This window comes from Aquarana catesbeiana, linkage group LG04 (genome assembly GCF_042186555.1).
Source record: "Aquarana catesbeiana isolate 2022-GZ linkage group LG04, ASM4218655v1, whole genome shotgun sequence".
Taxonomy (NCBI): Eukaryota; Metazoa; Chordata; class Amphibia; order Anura; family Ranidae; genus Aquarana; species Aquarana catesbeiana.
The window spans coordinates 515,669,943-515,695,307 of record NC_133327.1 but is presented as its reverse complement, the minus strand read 5'-3'; the positions used below and the strand labels follow the sequence as shown (position 1 = coordinate 515,695,307).

The 25,365-nt window shown below is 41.9% G+C and overlaps 1 protein-coding gene across 10 annotated transcripts in view; it reads left to right on the top strand.

Moving 5' to 3' along the window:
- Nucleotides 1-25,365, top strand: part of UTRN (utrophin) — a 1,071,426-nt gene that overhangs the window by 851,648 nt on the left and 194,413 nt on the right. For all 10 annotated transcript variants that reach the window (XM_073627744.1, XM_073627752.1, XM_073627745.1 and 7 more), the window contains 2 exons: nt 1,198-1,344; nt 23,317-23,395. In XM_073627744.1, coding sequence (XP_073483845.1) covers nt 1,198-1,344; nt 23,317-23,395 — 226 coding nt within the window. The remainder of the gene's footprint in view (nt 1-1,197; nt 1,345-23,316; nt 23,396-25,365) is intronic.

Genomic DNA, 25,365 nt, shown 5'->3' with positions numbered 1-25,365 from the left:
GAAAGAAATCTTGTAAAGAAATCTTGTAAGCTGTGAAAGTGAAGTTCCTCTTGCGTACACCTTCTTGTTGTGGGATACAAGGGGACTGCTGATCACAATGTAATTTGAATCTGGATATGTATGTGACTAGTTTGAAACACTAGAGTGCCCCCTAGTGGTCCATACTATGTATTACTACAGACAGTTCCATAAACTATTTTGGATTAAGGGCACCAACACATTACAACTTTGTAAAGAGTTAGGATAAAGCCCATCTCATTTCCCTCTTACGCAATGGTTGGGGGCGAGTGCCTCCGACCTGGTCCCCTGCTGCCCCCAAGTCTCCTCGTCCGAGACACCATACAACAGAATACATAATATATAAACACCTCCATATCTCCTGATGAAATGGATGTTTATGCAAGAAACACATACAGAGTCCTGGCCATTGTCTTACTTCAAGCATGACATTTTTGGATTTCTTTATTTGAATTATTATACAGCTGTCCATTATTATTAGATCATAAAGAAGAGAGGTATTAATGGACCAAAACTAGAAGGTGCTTAGTTGTTATATGTGTAGATGCTTGTGTCAGTGTCTTTTAAAAAGGGTTTTAATGATTTTGAAATGAAAATGCAGAAAGGTATGAAATGACCATGCGGTGTACCACATTTTCAAAATGTTTTCTGCTTGAATTTAAATTACTTAGATTATTTGGGGTCTTTGGGGCAAGTGGCTTGCCCACTTGCCATGTCAATTTTGACAGAAGATGTGTGTGGAAATCTCCCAAAAATTCCATCTTTGACAGTTATCACCAGAATCACGATCCCCATTGGACGATATTCTGTCTATTTCTGCTCTAGGGGTAATTGTAAAACTTAAGATTTTCCTTTATTTCTGTCCAATTGACCAATTGAAAACAGTCACTAAGACAAATAGAGTAATTCTCCTCAGCAAGGACACTTACAGTATTACCAGGCCCAAAGAGGTTCTTACCCTCCCACGCACTATCCAAAACCAGAGAAGAGGGTTGGGTTGGAGTTCTACTTTATTTAATTTTTGCTGTTCTGTATTTACCTGCAGTAAAAAAAAAACTTATATTAAACTGCTAGCAAGTGTATAGCTGTAAACAGGTCTTTATTCAAGTATCAACTTCTCAAAGATTTATACTGCTGACTAAAGTTAGAAATATTTGTCTTTTATCCTTCCTGTGACAGGCATTCAGAGAGGAAATTACACCCATCAGCTCAAAAGTGAACACAGTGAATGATGTGGCTAGTAGGCTCTCTGCTCTTGATATTCAGCCATCTGCAAAAACGGCTCGCCAGTTGGATGACTTGAACATCAGATGGAAGCTTCTACAGGTATATTATAATCTACACTCTTCTTCAAAGAAGTTAAGGCATTGATTTTGATACTCAGTAGCTGATTTTGTAGCTTAATGACTCTAAAAAGAAGAACACTATTATTTCTGAGAATAGACAGTAGGAGATCATCTCGTCTAAATGCAGTCACTTCAATCATTGTGCAGAAGGCCATGAAGTTGTATTGTTCATCCAGCTTGATATACATTTTGCAGTAATAACCGTGGTAAAAAAAGTATGTGAACCCCTTGAAATGAAAGTGATTCTGCAACCAGAGGGTTTCTTTTCCTCCTTATTGCATTATCTACATTAATGTAACATAAATATCAACTAATTGTTCCCGCCACCCCCCTCCTATATACTTACCTGAGTCCTGTATCAATCCAGCACTGTGCCTGTCTGCAGCAGCTCTGTTTCTCTCTTTTCCCTTTCACAGGCTCAAAGAGAGCAGAGGGGAGCCATTGGTTCTTGCTGCTGTCTAATTTAAAAGCCGTGAAGAGGGAGAAGGGGGTGGAGCAAAAGGGCATTGTGTGTGCATTGTGTGCGCCCAGCTCGGGATCGAGCCTGCAGGTGCACCACCATAGGAAGTGGCTTCCTATGGGGGTACACAGAGAGAAGGAGTAGCCCAGAACTTTGGCCGGGGACCCCAGAATAGGAGGTTTGGAGACAGGTAAGTATAACTTGTTTGTTATTTTAAAAAATATATATGCCTTTTCAACCTCTTTAACCACTTCAATACAGGGCATTTTCACCCCCTTCCTGCCCAGATCAATTTTCAGCTTTCAGCGCTGTAACATTTTGAATGACAATTGCGCGGTCATGCAACACTGTACCCATATTTTTTCCCCACAAATAGAGCTTTCTTTTGGTGGTATTTGATCACCTCTGCGGTCTTTATTTCTTTATCGTACATCATGGGACATAGAGCCTTAAGTAATTACTTAATGGGTTATAGGCCACCTTCAGGTGATGGACACTGGTATACCCAATCCAAGAAGTTCACTCCCTATATAACCCCTCCTCCGTTCAAGAGCACATCAGTTTTTTTTTCGTCAGTGTCTAAGGTGTTGGTCATGAGTGAAGATGTGCTCTGAGGAGCTCCAGGAGGGATCCATGCTGGATTGCCTCCAGACACCAGATCCATCCAAAGTGCCACTGAGGCCTAAAAGGATGGTACCTGGGGCCTCATATCCGAAGCACGTGGTTTTGCCTGTAATGCCTCTCTTTGTAGGGCTGGACCCCAGGAACTGGTGGGGTGCTTTACAGGTTCAAGGGAGTTGAACCCCTATATGTAGGGACCCAGTCCTTGAAGGTTTGCTAAATGCAGTCCGCCGTGATGGGTGAAGGTTGGATTGTCTGTTAATTCGCAAATCCTATGGCGGGGATAAGGTAAGGGAAGAAACTTAGGTAATAAAAACATCTATGTATTCTTCCATTGGGGAAAAAATGTTGTCATGCCTTAATTCTCCACTAGAGGGAGACTATTCACATACCTTACTCTGTTGTCTTCACTGTAAAGCTCAGTCTGTGTGTGGTCGCAGCAGCGTGCGCAGGGAGATTTTTCAAGGTAAAAGAAATCTACAAAATGTTTTCTTTCTCCCCCAAGATGGGACCAGAGGTTTAGGGGGACATCAGCACTGTACCCCCCTTACATTACCCCCCCCCCACTGCAGGGGGGTGGGGAGTTCCTGCTGGTACTGCTAATTGTTTTACTGTGGCTGATTTTACTGTTGTTTGTCTGCCTGCTGCTGGATGGGCTCTGCCTCCCCCCCCCTTATGTTGGGTCTGTGGATCCCGAAAACACTGCGCACAACTTGTGGGAACATTTTTAAATATAAAAAGGGGCAGTATTTTTCCCGGAGGGGCGGGGCCTAAACACGGTGCCGTGAACGTCCACGAGGACGCACGGCAGGCTAAAAAAGATAAAGCTACAGCTGTGACAGTCTCTCCTCAGCTGATGAGGAAGAGACAAGCAGCCTGCAACACAGGGACACAAGAGCTGTGGGACACGTATGGATTGCAAAACTGGCATTCCTGATACAGGAAGGACACTTTTTTCCCCAGCACTAGGCTGAACTTTATAGTGGCTCTAAATGTCATGACTATTTTCAGCGATTAAGTGCAATTTGTATAGTGCCTCTGTTTTTGTACTTAGGACTATGCCTACCAAAAAAGACACCACAAAAGCCAAAAAAGTAAAGGTTTCACCCCCAGGCGTTAGGATCTCGAGTCGCATTTCCACACTGTTATCCTTGACTGAATTACCAGTTATGGCAAACCAGGGTGAGCCAGTGGAACAAATTGATGGTGCAGCTGCTTCCCACATCTCAGCCCCTGTATACGTGGCTAAAGATGTCCTTTCCTCCTCCCTGCAGGGTCTGAAAGGAAGATTAGCGGCTTTAATCGCATCCTCCATTCAAATGGATAGGAAGCGTGCTAGATCCCCCTCCCCCACTTCAGAACCTTTGCAAGGGGAACAGTGGCCTCAGGATGAGGTGTTACCCTCAGTCAATCAGGAGGAAAAACAAACCGATGAGGAAACAACAGTAGATGAACCTTTTTTAGCCTCACAATCTGAGAAATTGCTGATACAAACTCTTACGGTGATGGTTCATTCCACTTTCATGCTGCCCCTGACAGAGTCTCCTGAAAGCTCGGTTTCTTCCTTGAGTTCCTTAAAACTTTCTCAGCCTTTGCATGCATTTCCTGCACATGCATTACTAGAACAACATATTTTTGCTGAATGGGATCACCCGGATAAGCATTTTTTCCCTCCTAAGAGATTTTTTTCCAAAAGATAGAAAATACCAGCAGTTGACGCTGCGATTTCCAGTGTGAATAAAGGCCCAACTTGTCCTGTAGACAATGCACAAATGCTTAAGGATCAACAGATAAAAAGTTGGAATCCCTGTTAAAATCTTCTTTTTTCATAGCAGGTGCCTGCAGTCGCTGAAATAGGCGTCTGTCAATCCCTAATGGACCAATTTAAACAGGCCCTTAGAGAGCTTCCTGCACAACAAGCTCGGGATTTGGCTAAACTACCAAAAGCATTATGCTTTGCCATAGATACCATTAAAGATTCTATTCACCATGCATCCCGCCTTACCCTTATGATTGTGTATATGCGTAGAATCCTGTGGTTAAAAAATTGGTCAGCTGAAGCACCATGTAAAAACCTCCTATCTGGGTTCCCTTTTCATGGGGAGCAGCTATTTGGAGAAGACTTGGACAAATATATCCAAACAATTTCTAGTGGGAAAAGTACTCTTTTGCCAGTCAAAAGAAAGTATAAATGCCCTTCATTTAAGCGGGCTCTTTCCCCTGCGCCAGGGGCTTCCGCTCCTAGGCAGTGGTGACGGCCTCTGCCGTCAGACTCTAGAGAAAACCTCAGGGTCAAACCCAGGCTCAAAAGAAGTCCTGGGGTCGGAAACCTGCAAAGCAGAATCCTAAAGCCTCATCATGAAGAGGCAACCCCCCTCACCAAGGTGGGGGGGAGACTTCTGCAGTTTTAAGAAGTCTGGAAAGCGGAAATTCAGGACAGATGGGTCATCTCCACGGTAACGCTGGGGTACAAGCTGGAATTTCGGGACTTTCCACTGTTTTGCTTCCTGAGGTCAAGCGTTCCCAAAGATCCAGAGAAAAGACAATCTCTGTTTCAGGCACTAGACCGATTAATATCTCAAGGGTTGATCATACAGATCCCCACAAAAGAGCAAGGTCTGGGGTTTTATTCAAATCTTTTCATGGTACAAAAACCAAATGGAGACGTCAGACCCATTCTAGATCTAAGAAATCTAAATCAGTTCCTGAAGATCCTCTCCTTTCATATGGAGACGATCAGGTCAGTAGTTTCTATCCTTCTAGGAGGAGAACTTCTGGCATCAATCGACATCAGGGATGCATATCTGCATGTCCCTATATTTCCTGCTCATCAAAAGTTTCGACGGTTCGAGTTAGAACAGCAGCATTTCCAGTTTGTAGCCTTGCCCTTCGGGCTAGCCACAGCACCCCGGGTGTTCACCAAGGTGCTGTCCCCACCTCTAGCCAGGTTAAGGGCACAGGGCATAACAGTTGTAGCGTACCTAGACGATCTATTGCTATCAGATCAGTCGGTGGCTCGTTTGGTGCAAAGCGTACGCAATACAACCAATTATCTGGAAAGTTGGGTTGGATTCTCAACCTAGAGAAATCTTCCTTAATGCCACTAAAAAGGCTGGAGTATTTGGGTTTGATCATAGACACAGCCCAGGAAAAGGTGTTCTTGCCTCAGGCAAAGGTCAACTTCATAAGAGAGCTGGTGCGGATGGTCAGGTCAAATGGCGATCCCTCCATTCGCCTTTGCATGAGGTTGCTAGGAACCATGGTGGATCCATTCGAAGCAGTTCCCTATGACCAGTTTCATTCAAGACTGTTGCAAAACAGTATCTTGTCTGCTTGGAGCAAAACAATTCAAGCTTTAGACTTGCCAATGCAGCTGCCCCCAAGAGTGTCCCAAAGCCTTACTTGGTGGTTTCTAACCCAGAATCTGCTGAAAGGAAAATCCTTCAGACCAGTCATCTGGAAAATGGTAACAATAGATGCCAGCCTTTTAGGCTGGGGAGCAGTACTTGAAAAGACAACTGTCCAGGGACAGTGGTCAAGAACCGAAAGAACCTTGCCCATCAATATCCTACAGATTCGGGCAGTACATCTGGCTCTAAAGGCCTGGACTTTCAGGTTACGGGATTGTCCTGTCAGGATTCAATCCGACAATGCCAGCTGTGGCCTATATCAATCACCAAGGGGGCACCAAAAGTCTCTCAGCACAGAGAGAGGTGAACCATATCCTAACTTGGGCAGAAAGGAATGTTCCGTGCCTATCGGCAGTCTTCATTCCAGGAGTAGAGAATTGCCAGGCAGACTACTTGAGTCGCCAGCAGTTGTTCCCAGGGGAATGGTCTCTTCACCCCGACATATTTCAGGCTGTTTGCCAAAGATGGGAGACTCCGGATGTAGATCTTTTAGTGTCCAGGTTCAACATGAAGTTAGTCAACTTTGTGGCCAGAACAAGGGATTAATTTGCATGTGGAACGGATGCGTTGGTGACCCCATGGGATCAGTTCTCACTGATCTATGCATTCCCCCCTATTCAGTTGCTGCCACGACTTCTTTGCAGGATCAAGCTGGAAAGAAAGCCGGTTATTTTGGTGGCACCAGCATGGCCCAGAAGGTCATGGTATGCAGAAATCGTAAAGATGGCAGTGGAGGGCCCATGGTCCCTCCGACTACAGCCAGATCTGCTCTCACAGGGACCGATATTCCATCCTTCCTTACGGTCTCTAAATTTAATGGCTTGGCTATTGAAACCCACATTCTGAAGAAAACTGGGCTTTCTGGGTCAATTATCTCTACCCTGATGCAAGGAAGCCAGCTTCCAGAACTATATATTATAGGGTCTGGAGGGCTTATGTTTCATGGTGTGAATCCAAGGGTTGGCACCCTCGGAGATATAGGCAGAATTTCATGCCTTTCTACAATTAGGGGTAGAAATGAAATTGGCCTTGAGTACTGTTAAAGGTCAAGTCTCAGCTTTATCGGTCATATTTCAAAGACCACTTGCTACTCATTTTTTAGTCCGGGTTTTATACAAGGGTAACGTGGCTTAATCTGCCCGTCAAATCTCAGTCGAACCCTTGGGACTTGAATTTAGTTTTTCTCTGTGTTACAAAAACAGCCATTTGAACCGATACAACATATTCTCTCAGTCCTTTTGATAAGGAAGTTGGTACTTTTGGTTGCTATATCCTCAGCAAGGAGGGTTTCGGAATTGGCTGCTTTTTCTTGTGAAGAGCCATATTTGATTTTTCATGAGGACAGAGACTTGTCTAGGTTTTTTACCAAAAGTGGTCTCGGGTTTTCACCTGAACCAAGATATTGTCCTGCCATTGTTTTTTCCAAAACCATGTTCCAGGGAATAGAAATCACTACATTGTCTTGATGTGGTGAGAGCAGTGAAAATGTATTTAAAGGCAACTGCTCAGATTCGTAAGACTGATGTCTTATTTATTCTGCCAGAGGGTCCTAAGAAAGGACAGTCAGCTTCGAAATCCACTGTCGCTAAGTGGATTCGGCAAGTGATAATTCAAACTTATGATTTAAAGGGTAAGATTCTCCCTTTTCAAGTTAAGGTGCACACTACCAGGGCGGTTAGTGCTTCTTGGGCAGTGTGTCATCAGGCCTCCATGGCTCAGATCTGTAAGGCCGCAACTTGGTCTTCAGTGCATACATTCACAAAATTTTATCAGCTGGATGTAAGGAGGTATGAGGATATCGCCTTCAGGCGCAGTGTGCTGCAGGCAGCAGTATAGGTCCTCAAGTAGCATTGCTATGGGACGTCCCATTAGGTAATTATCTAAGGCTCTGTGTCCCATGATGTACCATAAAGAAAATAGGATTTTTATAACAGCTTACCTGTAAAATCATTTTCTTGGAGTACATCACACAGAGGTCCCTCCACTCTTTTTTGGGATTTAAGTATATTGCTTTGCTACAAAAACTGATGTGCTCCTGGAAGGAGGAGGGGTTATATAGGGAGTGAACTTCTTGGATTGGGTATACCAGTGTCCATCACCTGAAGGTGGCCTTTAACCCATTAAGTAATTACTTAAGGCTCTGCGTCCCATGATGTACTCCAAGAAAAGGATTTTACAGGTAAGCTGTTATAAAAATCCTATTTTTTTGCACTATAAACAAAAAAAGAGCGACGATTTTGAAAAAAACACAATATTTTTCACTTTTTGCTATAATAAATATCCTAATTTTAGAAAAAAATTAAAAATGTCTTCCTCAGTTTAGGCTGATATGTATTCTTCTACATATTTTTGGTAAAAATTGCAATAAGCGTATATTGATTGGTTTACACAAAAGTTATAGCGCCTACAAAATAGATGATAGATTTATGGCATTTTTATTATTATTTTTTTTTTACTCTGCTCTGCGATTTATGTCAGGACTGTGATATTGCGGAGGACAAATTGGACACTTTTGATACTATTTTTGGACCATTTGCAATTATACAGCGACCAGTGCTATAAATATGCAATGATTACTGTATAAATGTCGCTGGCAGGAAAGGGGTTTACTACTGGGGCCAATCAAGGGGTTAAATGTGTTACCTAGGGAGTGATTCTAACTGTGGGGGGAGGGGACTGACTGGGGAGGTGACCGATCGGTGTTCCTATACACAAGGAACACACGATCTGTCTCCTCTCCCCTGACAGGACGTGGATCTGTGTGTTCAAAGCAATCGCAGGTGCCCGGCGGACATCGCAGCCGCCGGGCACGCGCATCGGCCCCCAAGTGACGCAGCAGGAGCCGAGGACGTCATATGACGGCCGCCCAGGATCAGAGAGCCACCTTGCGGCCGTCATATTACTATACGCGGGATGGGAAGTGGTTAACTGGTTTTCTACAGTAATTTGCCCTAAAATGTGACCTGATTATCATCTATGTCACAACAATATACAACCACAATGTGCTTAACCACTTAAGGACCGGGCCTCTTTTTTAGATGTGGTGTTTACAAGTTAAAAACATTTTTTTTTGCTAGAAAATTACTTAGAAACCCCAAACATTATACATTTTTTTTCTAACACCCTAGAGAATAAAATGGCGATCGTTGCATACTTTCTGTCACACTGTATTTGCACAGTGGTCTTACAAGCGCACTTTTTTTTGAAAAAGTACACTTTTTTAAATTAAAATATAAGACAACAGTAAAGTTACCCCAATTTTTTTTTATATTGTGAAAGATAATGTTACGCCGAGTAAATTGATACCCAACATGTCATGATTCAAAATTGCGCCTGCTTGTGGAATGGCGACAAAACTTTTACGCTTAAAAATCTCCTTAGGTGACATTTAAAAAATTCTACAGGTTGCATGTTTTGCGTTAGAGGAGGTCTAGGGCTAGAATTATTGCTCTCGCTCTACCGATTGTGGCGATACCTCGCATGTGTGGTTTGAACACTTTTTTCATATGCGGGCGGTACTCACGTATGCATTCGCTTCTGCACGCGAGCTCAGCGGGACAGGGCGCGTTTAAAAATTTTATTTATTTTTTCTTATTTATTTTAACTTTTATTTTAACACTGTTTTTAAAAAAAAAAAAAAAGTGTCACTTTTATTCCTATTACAAGGAATGTAAAGATCCCTTGTAATAGAAAAAAAGCATGACAGGACCTCTTATTTATGAGATCTGGGGTCAAAAAGACCTCAGATCTCATATTTATACTAAAATGCAATAAAAAAAGAAAAAAAAATTTTTTTGTCATTTAAAAAGATGAAAAAAAAATGAAAAAAAAAATCGAAGGGACAGATGGTCCCCGGCAATCTCTGTGACTCTCGGAGGCCCAGGAACGACGTTATGACATTATATCTGAGCCAGCAGAAGTAAACAAAGCCGGGAGCCCGACAGGAAAGCCTGAGATCCTTCTTTTTTTTTGATCTTTTGATTTTTTTTATCTTATAGACCCCATGTGTCCATAAAGAGGACTTGGCACGCACTATCCTTATTACAAAGGAAGTTTACATTCCTTGTAATAGGAATAAAAGTGAGCGACATTTTTTTTTTAAAGGGAAAGTGTTTTTTTTTTTTAATAAAATAGACAAAAAAAAAAAAATCAAGTGCCCCAATCCCCACGAGCTCTCACGCAGAAGCGAACGCATACATAAATGGTGCCCGTATATGTAAACTATGTTCACACCACACATGTGAGATATCACCGTGAACACTAGAGCGGGAGCAATAATTCTAAAAAAAGACCTCCTCTGTGAATCTGAACATGTAACCTGTAAAAAATGTTAAAGCATCGCCTATGGAGATCTTTAGGTGCCGAATTTTGGCGCCATGCCACAAGTGTGCGCAATTTTAAAGCATGACATGTGAGGTATCTATTTTTTTTTTTTTATTTACCACATCAGTGACCGTTTTCCGGGGGGTAAGTTTCACCTTTGCAGTTCAATATTGACCCGACTCGTTGTTCACATCATAGTGGCATATATTAGTTTTTTTTTTATAATTTATTTTCTTTCCCTTCTTCGTGATTACATATATCACTAAAAATCTCCAACGCTAACGACCCAATCTTTTCTTGGAGCCTCTCTTCGTTAGTGACGGTTGAAACAAGTCTAGCACCTAGACTGTCTGGACCCCCCTGCCTTCTCCCTAATTCTACCCCGCATCCCCCTTACCCACCGATGTCCCCTGTCCCGGTCCTATCATACCTTCACGTACCTTAAATCCTACCAGTTCTGAACCACTCATATTCTCCACTCATATTGCTTCTTACAAGTCTCTAACTAGTTAAAGGGCCAAACCTCATATTCATTTTAGATTCCTAACACCTCTGCAGACCTTATTGAGCACTTGAACTCTAACCAATCCCTCCATTTTTCTCCATACTCTTCCATTTCCACTCCCTCGCTGTATCTCAGGTATTCAAGGTTTTGGATTTAGTTTTGTCGTACCAATCCTGTAATGTTGGGCACCTTCTTTCCTGCCAGTATCTGGGTATAGGGCTTTTGGCTGCGTTCAAGAATTGTGGTAAGAGTGTTCTCACATATGACTCAGTTGGCATTCTGAAACTGTGAAATAGACACGCCCATGGATCGTCGGGGACCTCAATATGAGTTATCTCACAGATTTGCCTGATCTCGCCCCAGAATTTTTTGATTTCTGGACAATGCCACCAGATGTGCGCCATAGTCCCTGTCTCTTTACATCCCCTCCAGCAATATTGTGAGGTTTCGCTCTGAAACTTAGATGCTCTATCTGGGGTAATATACCATCTTGCCAAGCACTTGTAGATTAGCTCGGACAGCTTGTAGTTTACTGATGTTATATGTACTCGCTTTAATAAGATCCCAGCCTCAGAGTCTGTGAGTTTTGAATCTAATTCCAACTCCCACTTTTTGATAAATACCGGTGTTTCTATTCCCTTCAATTCTATTAACACCTTATAAATCCTCGAGATCCCCTTCTTCCCTACTTTATCTGCACACAATTTCTCTAAGGGGTGAAGGTTATCGACAGATCGAACGGGTTGAGGGAGTGTTTCGATAAAGTGTTTTAATTGGATCTACCGCCAACTGTCGATGACTATATGTTCCCTTTTATTTTTTAACTCCTGGTATGTACATAGTTTACCCCGTTCCATCACATCCTTTAATTGTGCTTCTTCTTGCAAAATCCATCTCCCACTTAAATCCTCCATTCCAGGTGCAAAAAACTCTGTATCCTTAAGAGGAATTAAAGGAGAGTTGTACTCCCATTTCTCCCTTTTGTGAAAATTATCCCAAATTTTTAATGCGTACCTAGTGATAATATGTGTCTCGGTGCTGAGTTTTCTAAAAGGTGGGGGAATCCATATTACTTTACCCATTTTTGCTTTACTAATCGTGTTATCCATTTTCACCCAATGCTTTTCCTTATTGCTTTTTGCCCATTCTACTATTCGTGATAAAATAATTGCCTCGTGATAACATCTAATATCTGGTGCCCCCCTTCTCCTTATCTTTAACCAATGTTGCAAAACTTATACGTGGGTTTTTCCCTCTCCAAAATGGCAGTGTTTTAAAATATGCTTGTGGTAGTGGAATAGGGATCATTTGCATTTTATACAAAATTTTTGGTAGGATTGCCATCTTAAGGATGTTAATTCTTCCCCCCCATGATAACTGTCCTCTTGTAATTCTGCTCAGCTCCTCTTTGATCTCATTAAGGAGAGGAACAAAATTGGACTGGTACAGTGACTCTCTTGATCTAGTTATCTTAATCCCAAGATATTTAATCTCTTTTTTCCCCCCAAGCAAATGGAAACTCCTTATAAACAGAACGATCCCCTTTTTCAATCTAATTTATTTCTAGTATTTCTGATTTGGCTGGGTTAATCTTGAAAATAGATATTTCTCTGTACTCTTTTAAGGTTTTAAGCAGATTAGGGAGGGTTATCCTAGGTCTAGTGATGTAAAATAAAATATCATCTGCAAAAGCTGCCAATTTGTGAGCCTCTTCCCCGTCATTTACTCCCATGATATCCGGGTTCTGCCTGATCCTTGTTAGAAGGGGTTCGAAAGTGGGCATCCCTGTCTAGTACCGTTAGACATTACAAACGATTCCGAGAGTGTTCCGTTGACCTTGACCTTAGCAGAAGGACGAACATATAATGCCTTTATCCATCTGATCATATTAGGCCCAAAACCTCCTCCAGCGTACAGTACATAAAGCCCCAGTCTACCCTGTCAAAGGCTTTTTCAGCATCAATTGACAGGAATAGACCTGGGGCTTTACTATCTTTAATTCTCTGCATTACCAAAAGTGTTCTTATGCCACTGTCCCGCCCTTCCCTACCACGGATTAACCCTACCTGGTCTAGGTGGACCATGTCGTTCAATATATTCTTCACTCTCCCGGCCACTACTTTCGTGAACAGTTTCGTGTCCATATTGAGGAGTGATATAGGCCTGTAGCTAGAGCAGAGTGTGCTATCTTTGCCCTCTTTCAAGATAATGGTGATGATGGCCTCTAACGCCTTTTTCCCCATCTCCCATTTTACTCCTATCCCATTCATGTAGGAGCACAATTTGGGAATTAGTAGGTCCTGAAATTTTTTGTAATATAATACAGTAAAACCATCAGGCCCGGGACTTTTCCCTACCGGAGTTTCTTTCAATATTTTTTTAATCTCGTTTTCTGTTATAGGGGCCCTCTAGTAAGCTACATTTATCTTCAGCTATTTTATTTAATCCTATATCTTTAAAAAACGCTTTGGTCCTCGCCCTTTTCTTGTCCGCCTCATTTATTGTAATCTTCTTATTAATGGAATATAGTCCCTCGTAATAATCTTGGAAGGTTTTGGCAATTTCACTAGTTCTATACCTCGTGTCCCCATCTGTTGTCTTAATTTTCTCAATATAGTTGATAGTTTTCTTTTTTTTTAGTATCTTTGCAAAATACTTCCCCGGTTTATTCCCCTCCACGTACCTCTACTTCTTTGCTAGATTGGAGGCTGCTTGTTTCTTGTTCAACTAAGTCTCTCATGGCCTCTCTTTTATAGTGGAGTCTTAGGAGCGCCTCCTTCCCTCCAGTTGACTTGTGCAATTGCTCTAGTTCAAATATCTCTTTTATTAAGATAAGTTTATCTTCCTTGGTCTTTTTTTTTTTTTCCGAGCCAACTTTAATCAGGATTCTCCTTATATAGGATTTGTGGGCCTCCCACATGATAGCTTCTGTTATCTCCGCTGATTCATTTGTTTTAAAGTAAAATTCTAATTCATTTTTTATAAGTTTTCCTATCGCTTTATCACTTAACAATTCTTCGTTTAACCTCCAGCTACTGCTCTTATTTTGATTCTGTCCTATGTTCAATATTAGACTTACGGGCGCATGATCGGAAAAGGTCGTTATTCCAATATTTAAGCTAGTAACAGCTTCCAGCCATCGGTGTTCAATCGAAAAATAATCAAGTCTGGAGTAGGTCCCATGCACAGGAGAGTAGAATGTATAATCCCTGCAGTTAGTATGCTGCGACCTCCATGCATCTACAAATTGGTACTGATGCAATTTCTGTTTCACTTTATTGTTCCAAGCCGTGCCCGTCCCCCGTGCATGGGACGATTTATCCTTTCCTGGTTCCAAACAGAGATTGAAGTCGCCAGCCATTATGGCCAGTCCTTTCTTAAATTCCACAGATTCGGCCAGCCTCGCTATCATAAAACTATTTGGATTCTTATTTGGGCCATAGATGTTTGCCAGTGAACAATCAATTCCATTTAATTTCCCACTCAGGAACAGGTACCGTCCATCCGGGTCCGTCTTTCTCTCATGCAGGTCAAACCTTGTTCCACTGGCAAACCCTATGGCTACTTCTTTCGCACAAGTTACAGGCGAGTCTCCGTAGAACCAAACTGGGAATTCCTTAGAGAAAATTTTTTGATTTTTGCCCAGGAATAGATGTGTTTCCTGCAGCAACACCACATCAGCTCCAAGGAATTTTAATTCATGCAGGATATTAGCATGCCTTATGGGGGGAATTTATATTGTGTACATTATACGATAATATTTTTAAGTTAGGCATTCTTGTCTGGAAGTATCTGTCATGAGCCCTGCAACAGAGTGGTGGTCTAAGTACTTATATGGTATGTTAATCCGGTAGGTATTCTTTCTTGACATCAACCCACTCCCTCCCCCACCTCCCTTTCCCTCCCTCTCCCTTCCTCCTAACCAGCCCCCCCAACCCCCTGCCCAATTTGGGGTAACAGGCCTACCCATGGCCTAGAGAACCGTGGCCCCACCGACACCTCCCGGCCCCTCGGTTATCCCCCTGGAGGTTGAGCTCGGACTGGTCGCCCCTGAATCCAATACTCCCCCCTGTAATTGGGAGGTTCCCGTGCCTGTCCAACCCCCTCCCCGTCCCCCCAGCCCATGCTCCCCTCCCGGCTTCACATCTAATAAATTTATAGACCCAAGCTTATTTTCTATTTCCCTAGAGCATATTTCTTCTTTGCTTATGATCTTTTCATTTTAAATACTGGTTTCCAAGCGTGCTGTTCCTCAATAGTTTCTCTGTCTACTATCTTTTCCCACCAACCCGGGATTTCCACTAATGGCACATCTAAGCGGTTACAGAATTTTGCTGTTTCTTCCGGGAATCTTAAGGTTGCCGAAGGGCCTTCTTTACGTCCAATTAGGCAGGCTGGGAAGCCCCAAGAGTATTGAACTTCGTGTGCTTTAAGCTGCTCCAGTAATGGTTTCAGGATTCTTCTCCTGGCCAGCGTCTCTGCTGCCAGGTCCGGAAAGATCTGCAAATTTGTCTCGTCAAACTTCACTGGATAGATCTTTTTCATATTAACCTTGATCTGCTCTTTATCGCTAAAGTTATGGAATCTTGCAATAACATCTCTTGGGACCTCCCCCCTTATTTCAGCAGGCTTTCTGATCCTATGGACTCTTTTGAACTTTATTTTACTACTTGTGTCAAGGGGATTTATCATACCACCGAAGATTTCATCCATTTTTCCTTGAAAATCTTCTTTTTCTCCTTGTGTCTCAGGTAAGCCTCTGATCCGTAAATTTTTCCTTCTGTTCCGGTTTTCTTGGTCTTCCATTCTGTACAGTATATTTCTCTGTTCTTTCTGTATCTCTTCCATCTGAGATTTAAGTCCTTTTATCTCGTCTCCTTGCCTGTCCATCCTTGTTTCTGCATCTTCAACTCTCATATCTTCACGTAGAGAATCTATTTCCCCCTTTATAGATACTTTGAGTCTCGCAAACATTTCTGCCATTTCTCCCTTTGATGGAAGCAGTTTTTTTTGTTGGGGTTCCTTAGTTATTTCCTCTAATGTTTCACTGCTTGCTATGTGGGTGTCAGCCTCGGCTAGCTGTCTTCTCGTCCCTATCTTTGATAGGCACTCTGGGGTTTTACTTTTAGTCACCTTTTGTTTACCCGGACTGTCTTTGCCACTATCATGTACCATGTATTTTCTGATGGTTCCCGGGCTTGCACTTTTCCTAGGTGGGTTAGCTGTCGCCCCCTTCGTTGATTTACCCCTCATTTCTTCCTAGTTACTGCACTTAGCATGGGCGCCTGCTCCCCGCCTACTCTTCCTCACCCTTTTTTTTTTTTTGTTTCTCCCTTCCTCCCTCTCCTACTCCTCCAATCTTGGTCCCGGTCAGGCTCCCTCTGGTATTACCTCATCTGGAGTAGGCTTTTGGGTATGTTGTAGGAAGAGTTTATGGAAAGTTCCCAGGGAGCACCCAATTTTACCAAAGTGGAGATTCCAAATTTTTGTCTTCTTGTAATCTGTACGCCTGTGGCAATTTATGTGGGTAGAAGCAGCTCTAGCGACCGATGTCACTATAGTACCACTATAATTGCTGATCTTATTTCTCTTATTTTTTTTTTTTTTTCCCTCTGAGTTATTATCTCACTTTAGCGGGATTTGGCAGATGACTTCTATAGGTTAGATCAGCATAATCCTAAGAAAGTCACTTCCCTAGTAAGTATTTTTACACCTAATGTACCAGCCTGCTTACACCGCGTTACTAAGCGTTACTTAGCGTTCTGTGACAAAGACCAAGCAGTCCATGCAGCAGTCCCACAGTCCACACAGTTGTCAGTGCAGCAGTGCAGCAAAATCCTGTTTTCAGAGCCTTTTGTACCGCTATGAGTTTGCTATGAGTTTGCTATGAGTTTGACTTCTCCTGTAGCAATGTGCCCCCCCGTGACACCCTACTCACAAAGTGAGACAAACCCTGTCCAGCTTGCTTCTGCAGGCAGAATATGTTTTTACTGAGTAAGCGTGCAAACAATACGCAGGTTTATGGCGGATATGTGGCAAGAATGTGGCTTGTATAGCGGGGGGGGGGGTGGTTCTAAAATGTAAATGAGCAACAGGACAAGAGCCCCTGCTAATCTCGTAGTGCGTACAATAGTCTGTGCTCTACAGGTAGTTAAATTGACTTTATAAAATTATCCTTGTGCACTTAACCTAAAGTCTCCTTAAATAATAGACAATCAAAGCTGATCAATGATTAAAGTTGAGTTTACTTGCCAGTTTTTCCGTGTGCTTGCTGGTCAGGGAGTCGCTGCATCCCATAACTCCTGTGGCTCACTTACCCCCTCAGATGAGCGTGCGCGATTCGCCGGGCTCACGCCTCCTGCAGATTTACACACACCCCTTCACAGGTTTATGGGAGATCTATGGGGTGTACTACCAAGGAAGATGACAAAAATAGCATCAGATCAAGAAACTCCGTGAGTCTCCTGATGCATGGGACAGCCTAAGGCTTACAGATGGTTGTATTTGGTTTAACTTTGCACGCCAAACACAAAGTCACTTTAAATTATAAACAATCATAGTTAAACAAGAAGTATTTTAAGATTGCGTTACTTGCCGCTCTTCATGTGTCCGTTGTACAGGTGTTGTTTCCTCCAGTATCTCCAGTATCCTTATAGTGCACTTACCCCATCGGTCGGTTCAAAATGGTTTGCCAGGCTCTCCACTCCTTCAGCTTTACCTCTCGACTCTGTTATCTCAGGCTCCCGATGCCTTGTCAGTGGTTTGTACTGGGCTTAGACGGGCAGGGCGGAGCGGGAGAGCGTCGGTTTCGATCTGGTGCGCCTACTCGAGTCCTACTCCAGTGAGCCGCTCGGTCTCACAGCGGCAACGCGCTCAACGGAGGAACCGAAGGGACGAAAGCATTGGACCGGGGGGGGGGGGGCGATGGAGGACAGGGGTACAGCAGCCTCTGCCCAAGCAAAAGCCGACATCACAGGGAGGAGGTCTCCAGGCGTCCCGGGCTTAGCATCGAATCCAGCCTGACGCCCACATCCGGCTCCTCCCTCCAACACAAATTTTTTTACAATTATGTGAGGTATCTATTTACTCAGCATAACATTATCTGTAACATTATATTAAAAAAGTGGGCTAACTTTACTGTTTTGTTTTTTTTATTCATGAAAGTGTTCTTTTCCCAAAAAAATTGCGTTTAAAAAATGACTGCGCAAATACTGTGTGACATAAAAAAATTTGCAATGACCGCCATTGTATTCTCTAGGGTGTCTGCTAAAAAAAATATATATAATGTTTGGGGGTTCTGAGTAATTTTCTTAAAAAATTATGATTTTTACATGTAGGAGAGGAGTGTTGGAATTTGCACGGTATGGAAGTGGTTAAGTAAGCACTTTCAGTAGCTCTAAATCAGACCTGCACAATGTTCAGGAGGAATTTTTGACCATTTCTTCTTACAAAACTGCCCCAGCTCAGACACATTTATAGGATGTCTGGTGTGAATGGCTCTTTTGAAGTCATTCTACAGTATCTCTATGGGGTTATAGAGATATATATAAAATATCCTTTGAAATCTGTTCCTTTAAATCTGTTCCTGGGTCCCCCTGTCTCTGCTGACCACGATAATCATGGGTCCTGATCCATGATACCGTGGTCCGTTTATGTGCCTCTGTCATCACGCTGTCTGCTCTATCCTCTCTGCTCCATGCCTCTCCCCCTCCCTTGGAAATTCATTTTCCTCTCGATGATGGCAAGTGGTCCAAGCCCCGAGCCAGCGAAGCAAGCCCAAATCATGAGGATCCCTCCACCATAATTCACCGTTGGGACGATGTTTTGATGTTATAAGCTGTTCCCTTTTTGTGCCATACATTGTGCTGACTATTCTTCCTGAACAATCTATCTTTTGTTTCATCAGTCCACAAAACATTTCCCCAGTAACGTTGAGGTCTGCCAAAATGCACTTTGGCAAACTTCAGGCACACAGCATGTTTTTTTTTTTGGAAAGCAGTGGCTTCCTCTGTTGTGTTCTGCCATGGTACACCATACATGTTCAAAGAATAAAAGAGGAGCCCCCCCCCAAAAAAAATAAATAAAAAGTCAGCAGCTGACTTTTAATATAAGGACACTTACCTGTCCAGGGATCCAGTGATGTTGGCACCCGAACTGATTCTTCAATCAGCTTCGGGTGCAGGCGCCGGCATCTTCACCAAGGGAAACCAGCAGTGAAGCCTTTAGGCTTCACAGCAGGTTTTCATATTGCGCTGCACTTTATGAATGGTCCTGCCGTCTTCTGGGACCTGTGTGTGTCCTAGAAGGCAGCGGGGGAAGAAGGAGGGGCCAGACATATTCGAAGATTGCCGCGGCAATCTTGACCAGAAATTGGGAGCGGGTACATGTCAAAACCACGTACTCACTTCCCCCAAAAGTGCCAAATGTGGCAGTGGAGGGAGCGAGGGTATAAACAAGCGGAGCTTCCAGTTTTTGGATGGAGCTTCTCTTAAAGTATGGTAGACTCATAAACAGGGATGTTTGCCAGTTCCATTGATATTTTCAAGCCTTTAGCTGTTACGTGTGGGTTCTTCTTTACCTCGTTAAGGATTCTGCATTGTGCCTTTGGAGTCTTCCTGGCTGGGCACCCACTTCTAGGAAGAATAGCCACAGTACTAAATTGTCTTAATTTATGGACAATTTGCCTAACTGTCAACTAATGGATGCCTCACACTTTGAGATTGCTTTATTTACCTTTCCTTTATGCAGGTCAACTATTCTTGGTCGTATGTCTTCTGAGAGCTCCTTTTTGGTTCACATCAGCTGATGCTTCTTATGAACAGCAATCTTAAAACATTGTATTGTTTTTTTTTTATCAATCAAAGTAGCTCTAAACCACACCTCCAAACTCATTTCATTAAGTGGACTACAGGTGTGCAAACTACTGATACCATTAGCTTACATTGAAGTCTGTGGGTCCACTTACTTATTCTTCCAGCACTCTGAATGTGTTATTAGCTTAAGCACATTATGTTTGTCTATTGTTGATAGATTTATCACCAACATGTAAAAAAAAAAAATTAAACAGAATCACTGAGTTTGAAAAAGGATCCCCCTTATGTCAGTATTTTGTTTAACCGCCTTATGCTTTAAAGTGGATGTAAACCTGAATTTTTTTTTGTAATTAAGACTTCTACCTGGTACAGTAGAGGTTGTCATGTCAACTATGCCCAGTCTTGCCATGAAGAGTTAATCCAGCTCTGAGCAATCCTCTTACCTTTTTTCAGTAAGAAAAAAAAAGACACACAGATAAATGTGTGCCGTTTCTTCCCCTGTGCTGTGAGTGACATATCATTTTCTTATTTCATGCACGCGCAGTCCCAGCTTCACATCCCCCTTATTTCTTCTGTCAGTGTATAGCACATTGTAGGAGTGACAGGGGGCCGTGAGTGCACTCTGCTTCTTCCCAGAACACACTCTGTTTCTATTGTGTGTGTACTTTCACTGAACAAGCGTGAGGTTTATCCTCGCGACGCTGCCTGGCCAAGGGGAGTATAGAGGTGGGCGGGGAGTCTGGTGACATCACAAATTCACCCATAGAGCACTGGAAAATAGACATGCCCATCGATTCTGGAGATTTGTGGGGCTCATTGTGCAGAAGGGGGTGACATTTCACATGTAGGGATACATGTAGAGTAGTACTATGGCAATGGTTTGTAATGATGAGTGGTGGGTTTACATCCACTTTAATTACAGCCTTTAGTCTGTTGGGATATATCTCTACTAACTTTGCACATCTAGACTTTGCAATCTTTGCCGACTCTTCTTTGCAGAACTGCTCAAGTTCAGTTAAATTTGATGGTGACTGTTTGTGGACCGCAGTCTTCAAGTCATTCCACAGATTTTTAATGTGGTTAAAGTCTGGGTTCTGACTAGGTCATGCAAGGACATTAATCTTTTTCTCCTTCAACCACCCTGTGGTCATTTTGCTGTGTGTTTTTGTCATTGTCATGTTGGAAGGTAAACCTTCTTCCCATTGGCAACTTTCTAGCAGAGAGCAGCAGATTTTCTTCAAGAATGCAATAGTATTTTGCCCCATCCATTTTTCCTTCTATCCTGACAAGTGCTCCAGTCCCTGCTGCTGAGAAACACCCCCATAACAGGATATTACCACCTCGATTTTTGCTAGAAGTCAGGCATGCAGATACATGTTTGTTTTGAGAAGACTGCACAAGAAAAACCATTTGATTCCCCCTCCGTGCTTAAAGTGTAAGTTCACCTTTACAGAAAATGTGTAAGGGAACCTTATACAGGACCCTCCCCCCATCCCCCCAGATCCCGCTGTACCAGTGTCCCCCGCTTTCAAGCAACGGGATGCCGTTTCACCGGTCTGGGAATTTGAAATCCCTGCAGCTTAATCTCCTATCCTTACCTCTGAGTGTATGGGCAAGAGGCATTCTAATTGACCAATCAGAATGCATCTAGCCTGTCCTGTCAGCGCTGTGAAGAGAGGAGAGAAAACCAGGAGGATTTCAAATCCCCAGTCTGGTGATGTGGCATCCCAGTGCCTGACAGCGGGGGCTTGTGGGACACTGGTACAGCGGGACCAGGGGGATGGGGAGGGGTGTAGGTCACCTTACAGATTTTCTCTAAAGGTGAACTTACACCTTAAAAGTATGTATGGAGGTTGAAGGAATTTCCTTTGCCAGTTATTGTATTTTTTGTATTTTTGTATAAGATATTTACTGGCAGAAAAAAATGTTTTACTATCCAAAGTTAAAACAACAAGGGCAGAAGATTTAATAGATGAAAAGTTGAAAAAATGACTGAAGTTCCACTTTAACAAGTATATGAAGCAAACAAAGCAAAACATTATAATGTATATACCATTTATTTTAATTTTGGATTGAATAGTAAGGTGTTAGAATCCCTTTTAGGGTTTTATTTGCACACTACAGCACCCAAGGCTTTGGGGTTCTGGGGAAGCTCTTTAAGGAATGTGATGTTATACATGCAGATGCCTTTAGGAGTCTGCTATATACAACTTTCTTTGGTTTACTATACAAGTAAAAACATCCAAGAAGAAAGCTCAACCATACTATAGATTCCTGATAGCTGTATGCGCAATTAGCATCGGCTATACAATCCCCCCAAAAATAAAAGGAAAACCAGCGCTTGAATTCAATCCCAGTGAAAAGCTGTACTTTACTTAAATACAGTGAAAGGTTTACAAAGGTGCACATTTCAGAAAGACTTATCCTTGATCGTACAATACAGTACAATTGACAATGCTATGTTTCTATCTGATATTTGCCTCTCCCTGTTCGTCATTGTAAAAAATAAGAGCAGGTCAGCCCAAACAAGTACTTTTTTTTAAGACTTTGAGCGTGATCAAAGTACAGCTTTTTATCTTGAACATTCTAAAGTGCTGGCCCATCTATTCATTATAGTGAACATGTTTTCACTTTGTCAGCACAGATGTCTTACCTGGAAGTCTGATGTCTAAAAACAGATAATTTGACACTGTTGGTTAACTATCTAAATCTAACATTTCTGTTAAATCCTGTGAAAATGTAAAAAAGATCATACTTTTCTATTAGCTTTCTTTTTTTACATTATCTGATAAGAAATGTTCAAATCTCATTTGTTGCTGTTGGGGGAAGACCAATGGTTCAAGTGTGCAACCAATTACATTATTTTTCATTATAATTATTTTGTTTTTAGTTTTAATTGTATTACATGCAAATAAGAGACCTGAATGATTGATGCACCTCTTTTCTCTGTTTGAGTTTCCTTTTTTTTATTATTATAAGTTATCTATACACAAGGCTGAGCAATGCTCAGGCTTGCCTCCCTGAACAACCACACTGTCCCCAAACCTCATCCGTGGTCACAACACATCCCTCTCCAACCACCTCATCCCCTTGGCTACAGCACATTCCTCTATAGCTAACCCTAACAGGTCACAGCACATGCCTTTCCAACAACCTCAATTCGGTCACAGAGCATCCCTCCCTGACCTTGTCCCTGTTATCGCACATACCTCACTGGCCACCTAACCCCTAACTCATAGAGCAGCCCTTTCTAACAACCTCATACACCTCAAATTGACTTTCCTCCCCAGCCTGTAGTCAACGTGAACCCTAACTTTGTCAATTAACCTCCCTTTGTTAACAGTACATTCCTCCATGCATTAACTCCATGTTAACAATATGTGCTCCTTCTCTTCCATTCTTTTGCTGAAAACAACTTTCTGCTCCTTAAAGTGTGTGTCCTGGTGACCGTTTTTAGGAAGGAAGAAAGTGTTGAGATTTCATCTTACTTCCTGTTGCATCTCTGGAAAACAAAGTAAAGGGAAATCACCTTACTAGACACACACAGCAAAAAATAAATACAAAAATCTGGCTAGGCTTTTAACCCTTCCCCAAATCATCCATAATTTATTAAAAAAAAAAGTTTTGGCTATACATACACTTGAAAGTATCCTTTCTGCTGCCTCTGTTTTCTCCCACTTGCACAACACACTCTGCACTGACAGCCAGCTCCATACCACAAACGTATCTGGTTTAGAGTGGACACACTTTTGATAGTATTGAAAAATGTAATATTCATTAAATGTTATATTTTATGTTTAAATATATATTTGTTTTGTAGGCAGCAGTTGAAGAACGACTCAAACATCTTCGCGAAGCACATCAAGATTTTGGACCTGCCTCTCAACACTTTCTGTCTAGTAAGTCTGAAAAGCTATAATTCAATACTTAATTTATGTTTTAAAAGCCTTGCATTACTGATGGATGCTTGACTCAGTGGCAAACTGAAATAATTATGGATGAATAAGCTGTACTAATCCATTATTTTAAATATGTGTTCTACTTCACTTATAGATCTATCCAATCTACCTTGGCAATCCATGCAGGATTCATGTTTTCATTTAACCTTGTATAGGTCACCTTGTTTTGTTTGAACCCTACATGGTATAGCTGCATGACCTCTGCCTCTCATGCTTGCTGAGAGCTATATAGCTATAACATAGCAAGCTTATGATTCTGGATTCTGGATACTGGTCTATGGTCTTTCATAAGTTACTATATCAGTGCAACTTTTTTGGTCAACAACATTTTTTATAAAAAAAAAAAAACAAAAAACAGTGGTACAGCAAATTTTAGACTTGGTACATGGTACTGAAGGAAGTGTAAGATAAGAGACCAAAGGGAGAAAAAGGAGGGTGGGGGAAGAGGTGAGAATGGGAGGGGGAAGAACAACAGTTAGAGCTTAAATAAAGCCTTTTTTGTGTACAATAAAAGCAAGCCTTCACATTTAGTTAGTGTCATTAAACCCACAGCATTATTAACCATCAATAAATGCTGTATTACATGCTGTTCATACTCAGTCATTAAGGGTATCGATTTCTGTATTCTGCAAAAAAACTGGTTGATCCTGCTGTTCTCTGTCTTCCCCTCCCGTCCATGTCCCCGCTGTAGTAGGGGATTTTGCAGAACAGTGTTGGCAGCTAGTGCACATGCTCAGTTTTCAGTGTATTTATACACTGAACATTTCCCCCCTATCACATCTCAGCAGCCCATGTTACTATAGAGTTATACATGTAGGTGTATATACAGTCATGCAACAATGTACCCTTATGAAATTTTTGTCCTTTTTTTCACACAAATAGAGCTTTCTTTTGGTGGTATTTAATCACTACTGGGTTTTTTATTTTTTGCGCTATAATTGGAAAACACCGAAAATTTTGTAAAAAAAAAAAAATATATATTTTTTTCTTTGTTTCTGTTATAAACAATATAATTTTTCTTCATACATTTTGGCCAATTTTTATACTGCTACATATCTTTGGTAAACATAATCCAAATCGGTGTATATTATTTGGTTTGTTTGAAAGTTATAGTCCATAAGCTATGGTGCCAATCACTGAAAATTTATCACACCTGAAGTACCGAAGGCCTAGCTCATTTCTTGAGACCCTAACAAGCCAGGACAGTACAAATACCCCCCAAATGACCCCTTTTTGGAAAGTAGACATTCCAAGGTATTTAGAAAGAGGCATTGTGAGTTTTTTGAAGTTGTAATTTTTTCCCACGATTCTTTGCAAAATCAAGATTTTTTTTATTTTTTTTTCACAAAAGTGTCACATTATCAGGTTATTTCTCACACACAGCATATGCATACCACAAATTACACCCCAAAATACATTCTACTACTCCTCCTGAGTATGTTGATAGCACATGTGTGAGACTTTTACACAGCGTGGCCACATAAAGAGGCCCAACATGCAGGGAGCATAAATTACACATCTCATTTCTTGACTACCTCTTGCACTTTTGAAGGCCCTGGAGCACCAGGACAATGGAAATGCCCAAAAAATGACCCCATTTTGGAAAGAAAACACCCCAACGTATAATCTATATTGAGTCTTTTGAACATGTGATTTTTTTTCTACAGGTTTTTGGAAAATGTGGAAAAAAAAAAAAGAAAACGCATTTTTTTTTTACACAAAGTTGTCCACTTATACAATATTTCCAACACATAGCATGTACATGGCAAGAATTACACCCCACAACATTGTCTGCCACTCCTCCTGAGTATGGCGATACCACATGTGTGAGACTTTTACGCAGCCTGGCCACATACATGCAGAGAGCACTGTCAGGTGTTCTAGGGGCATACATTTCAAATCTAATTTGA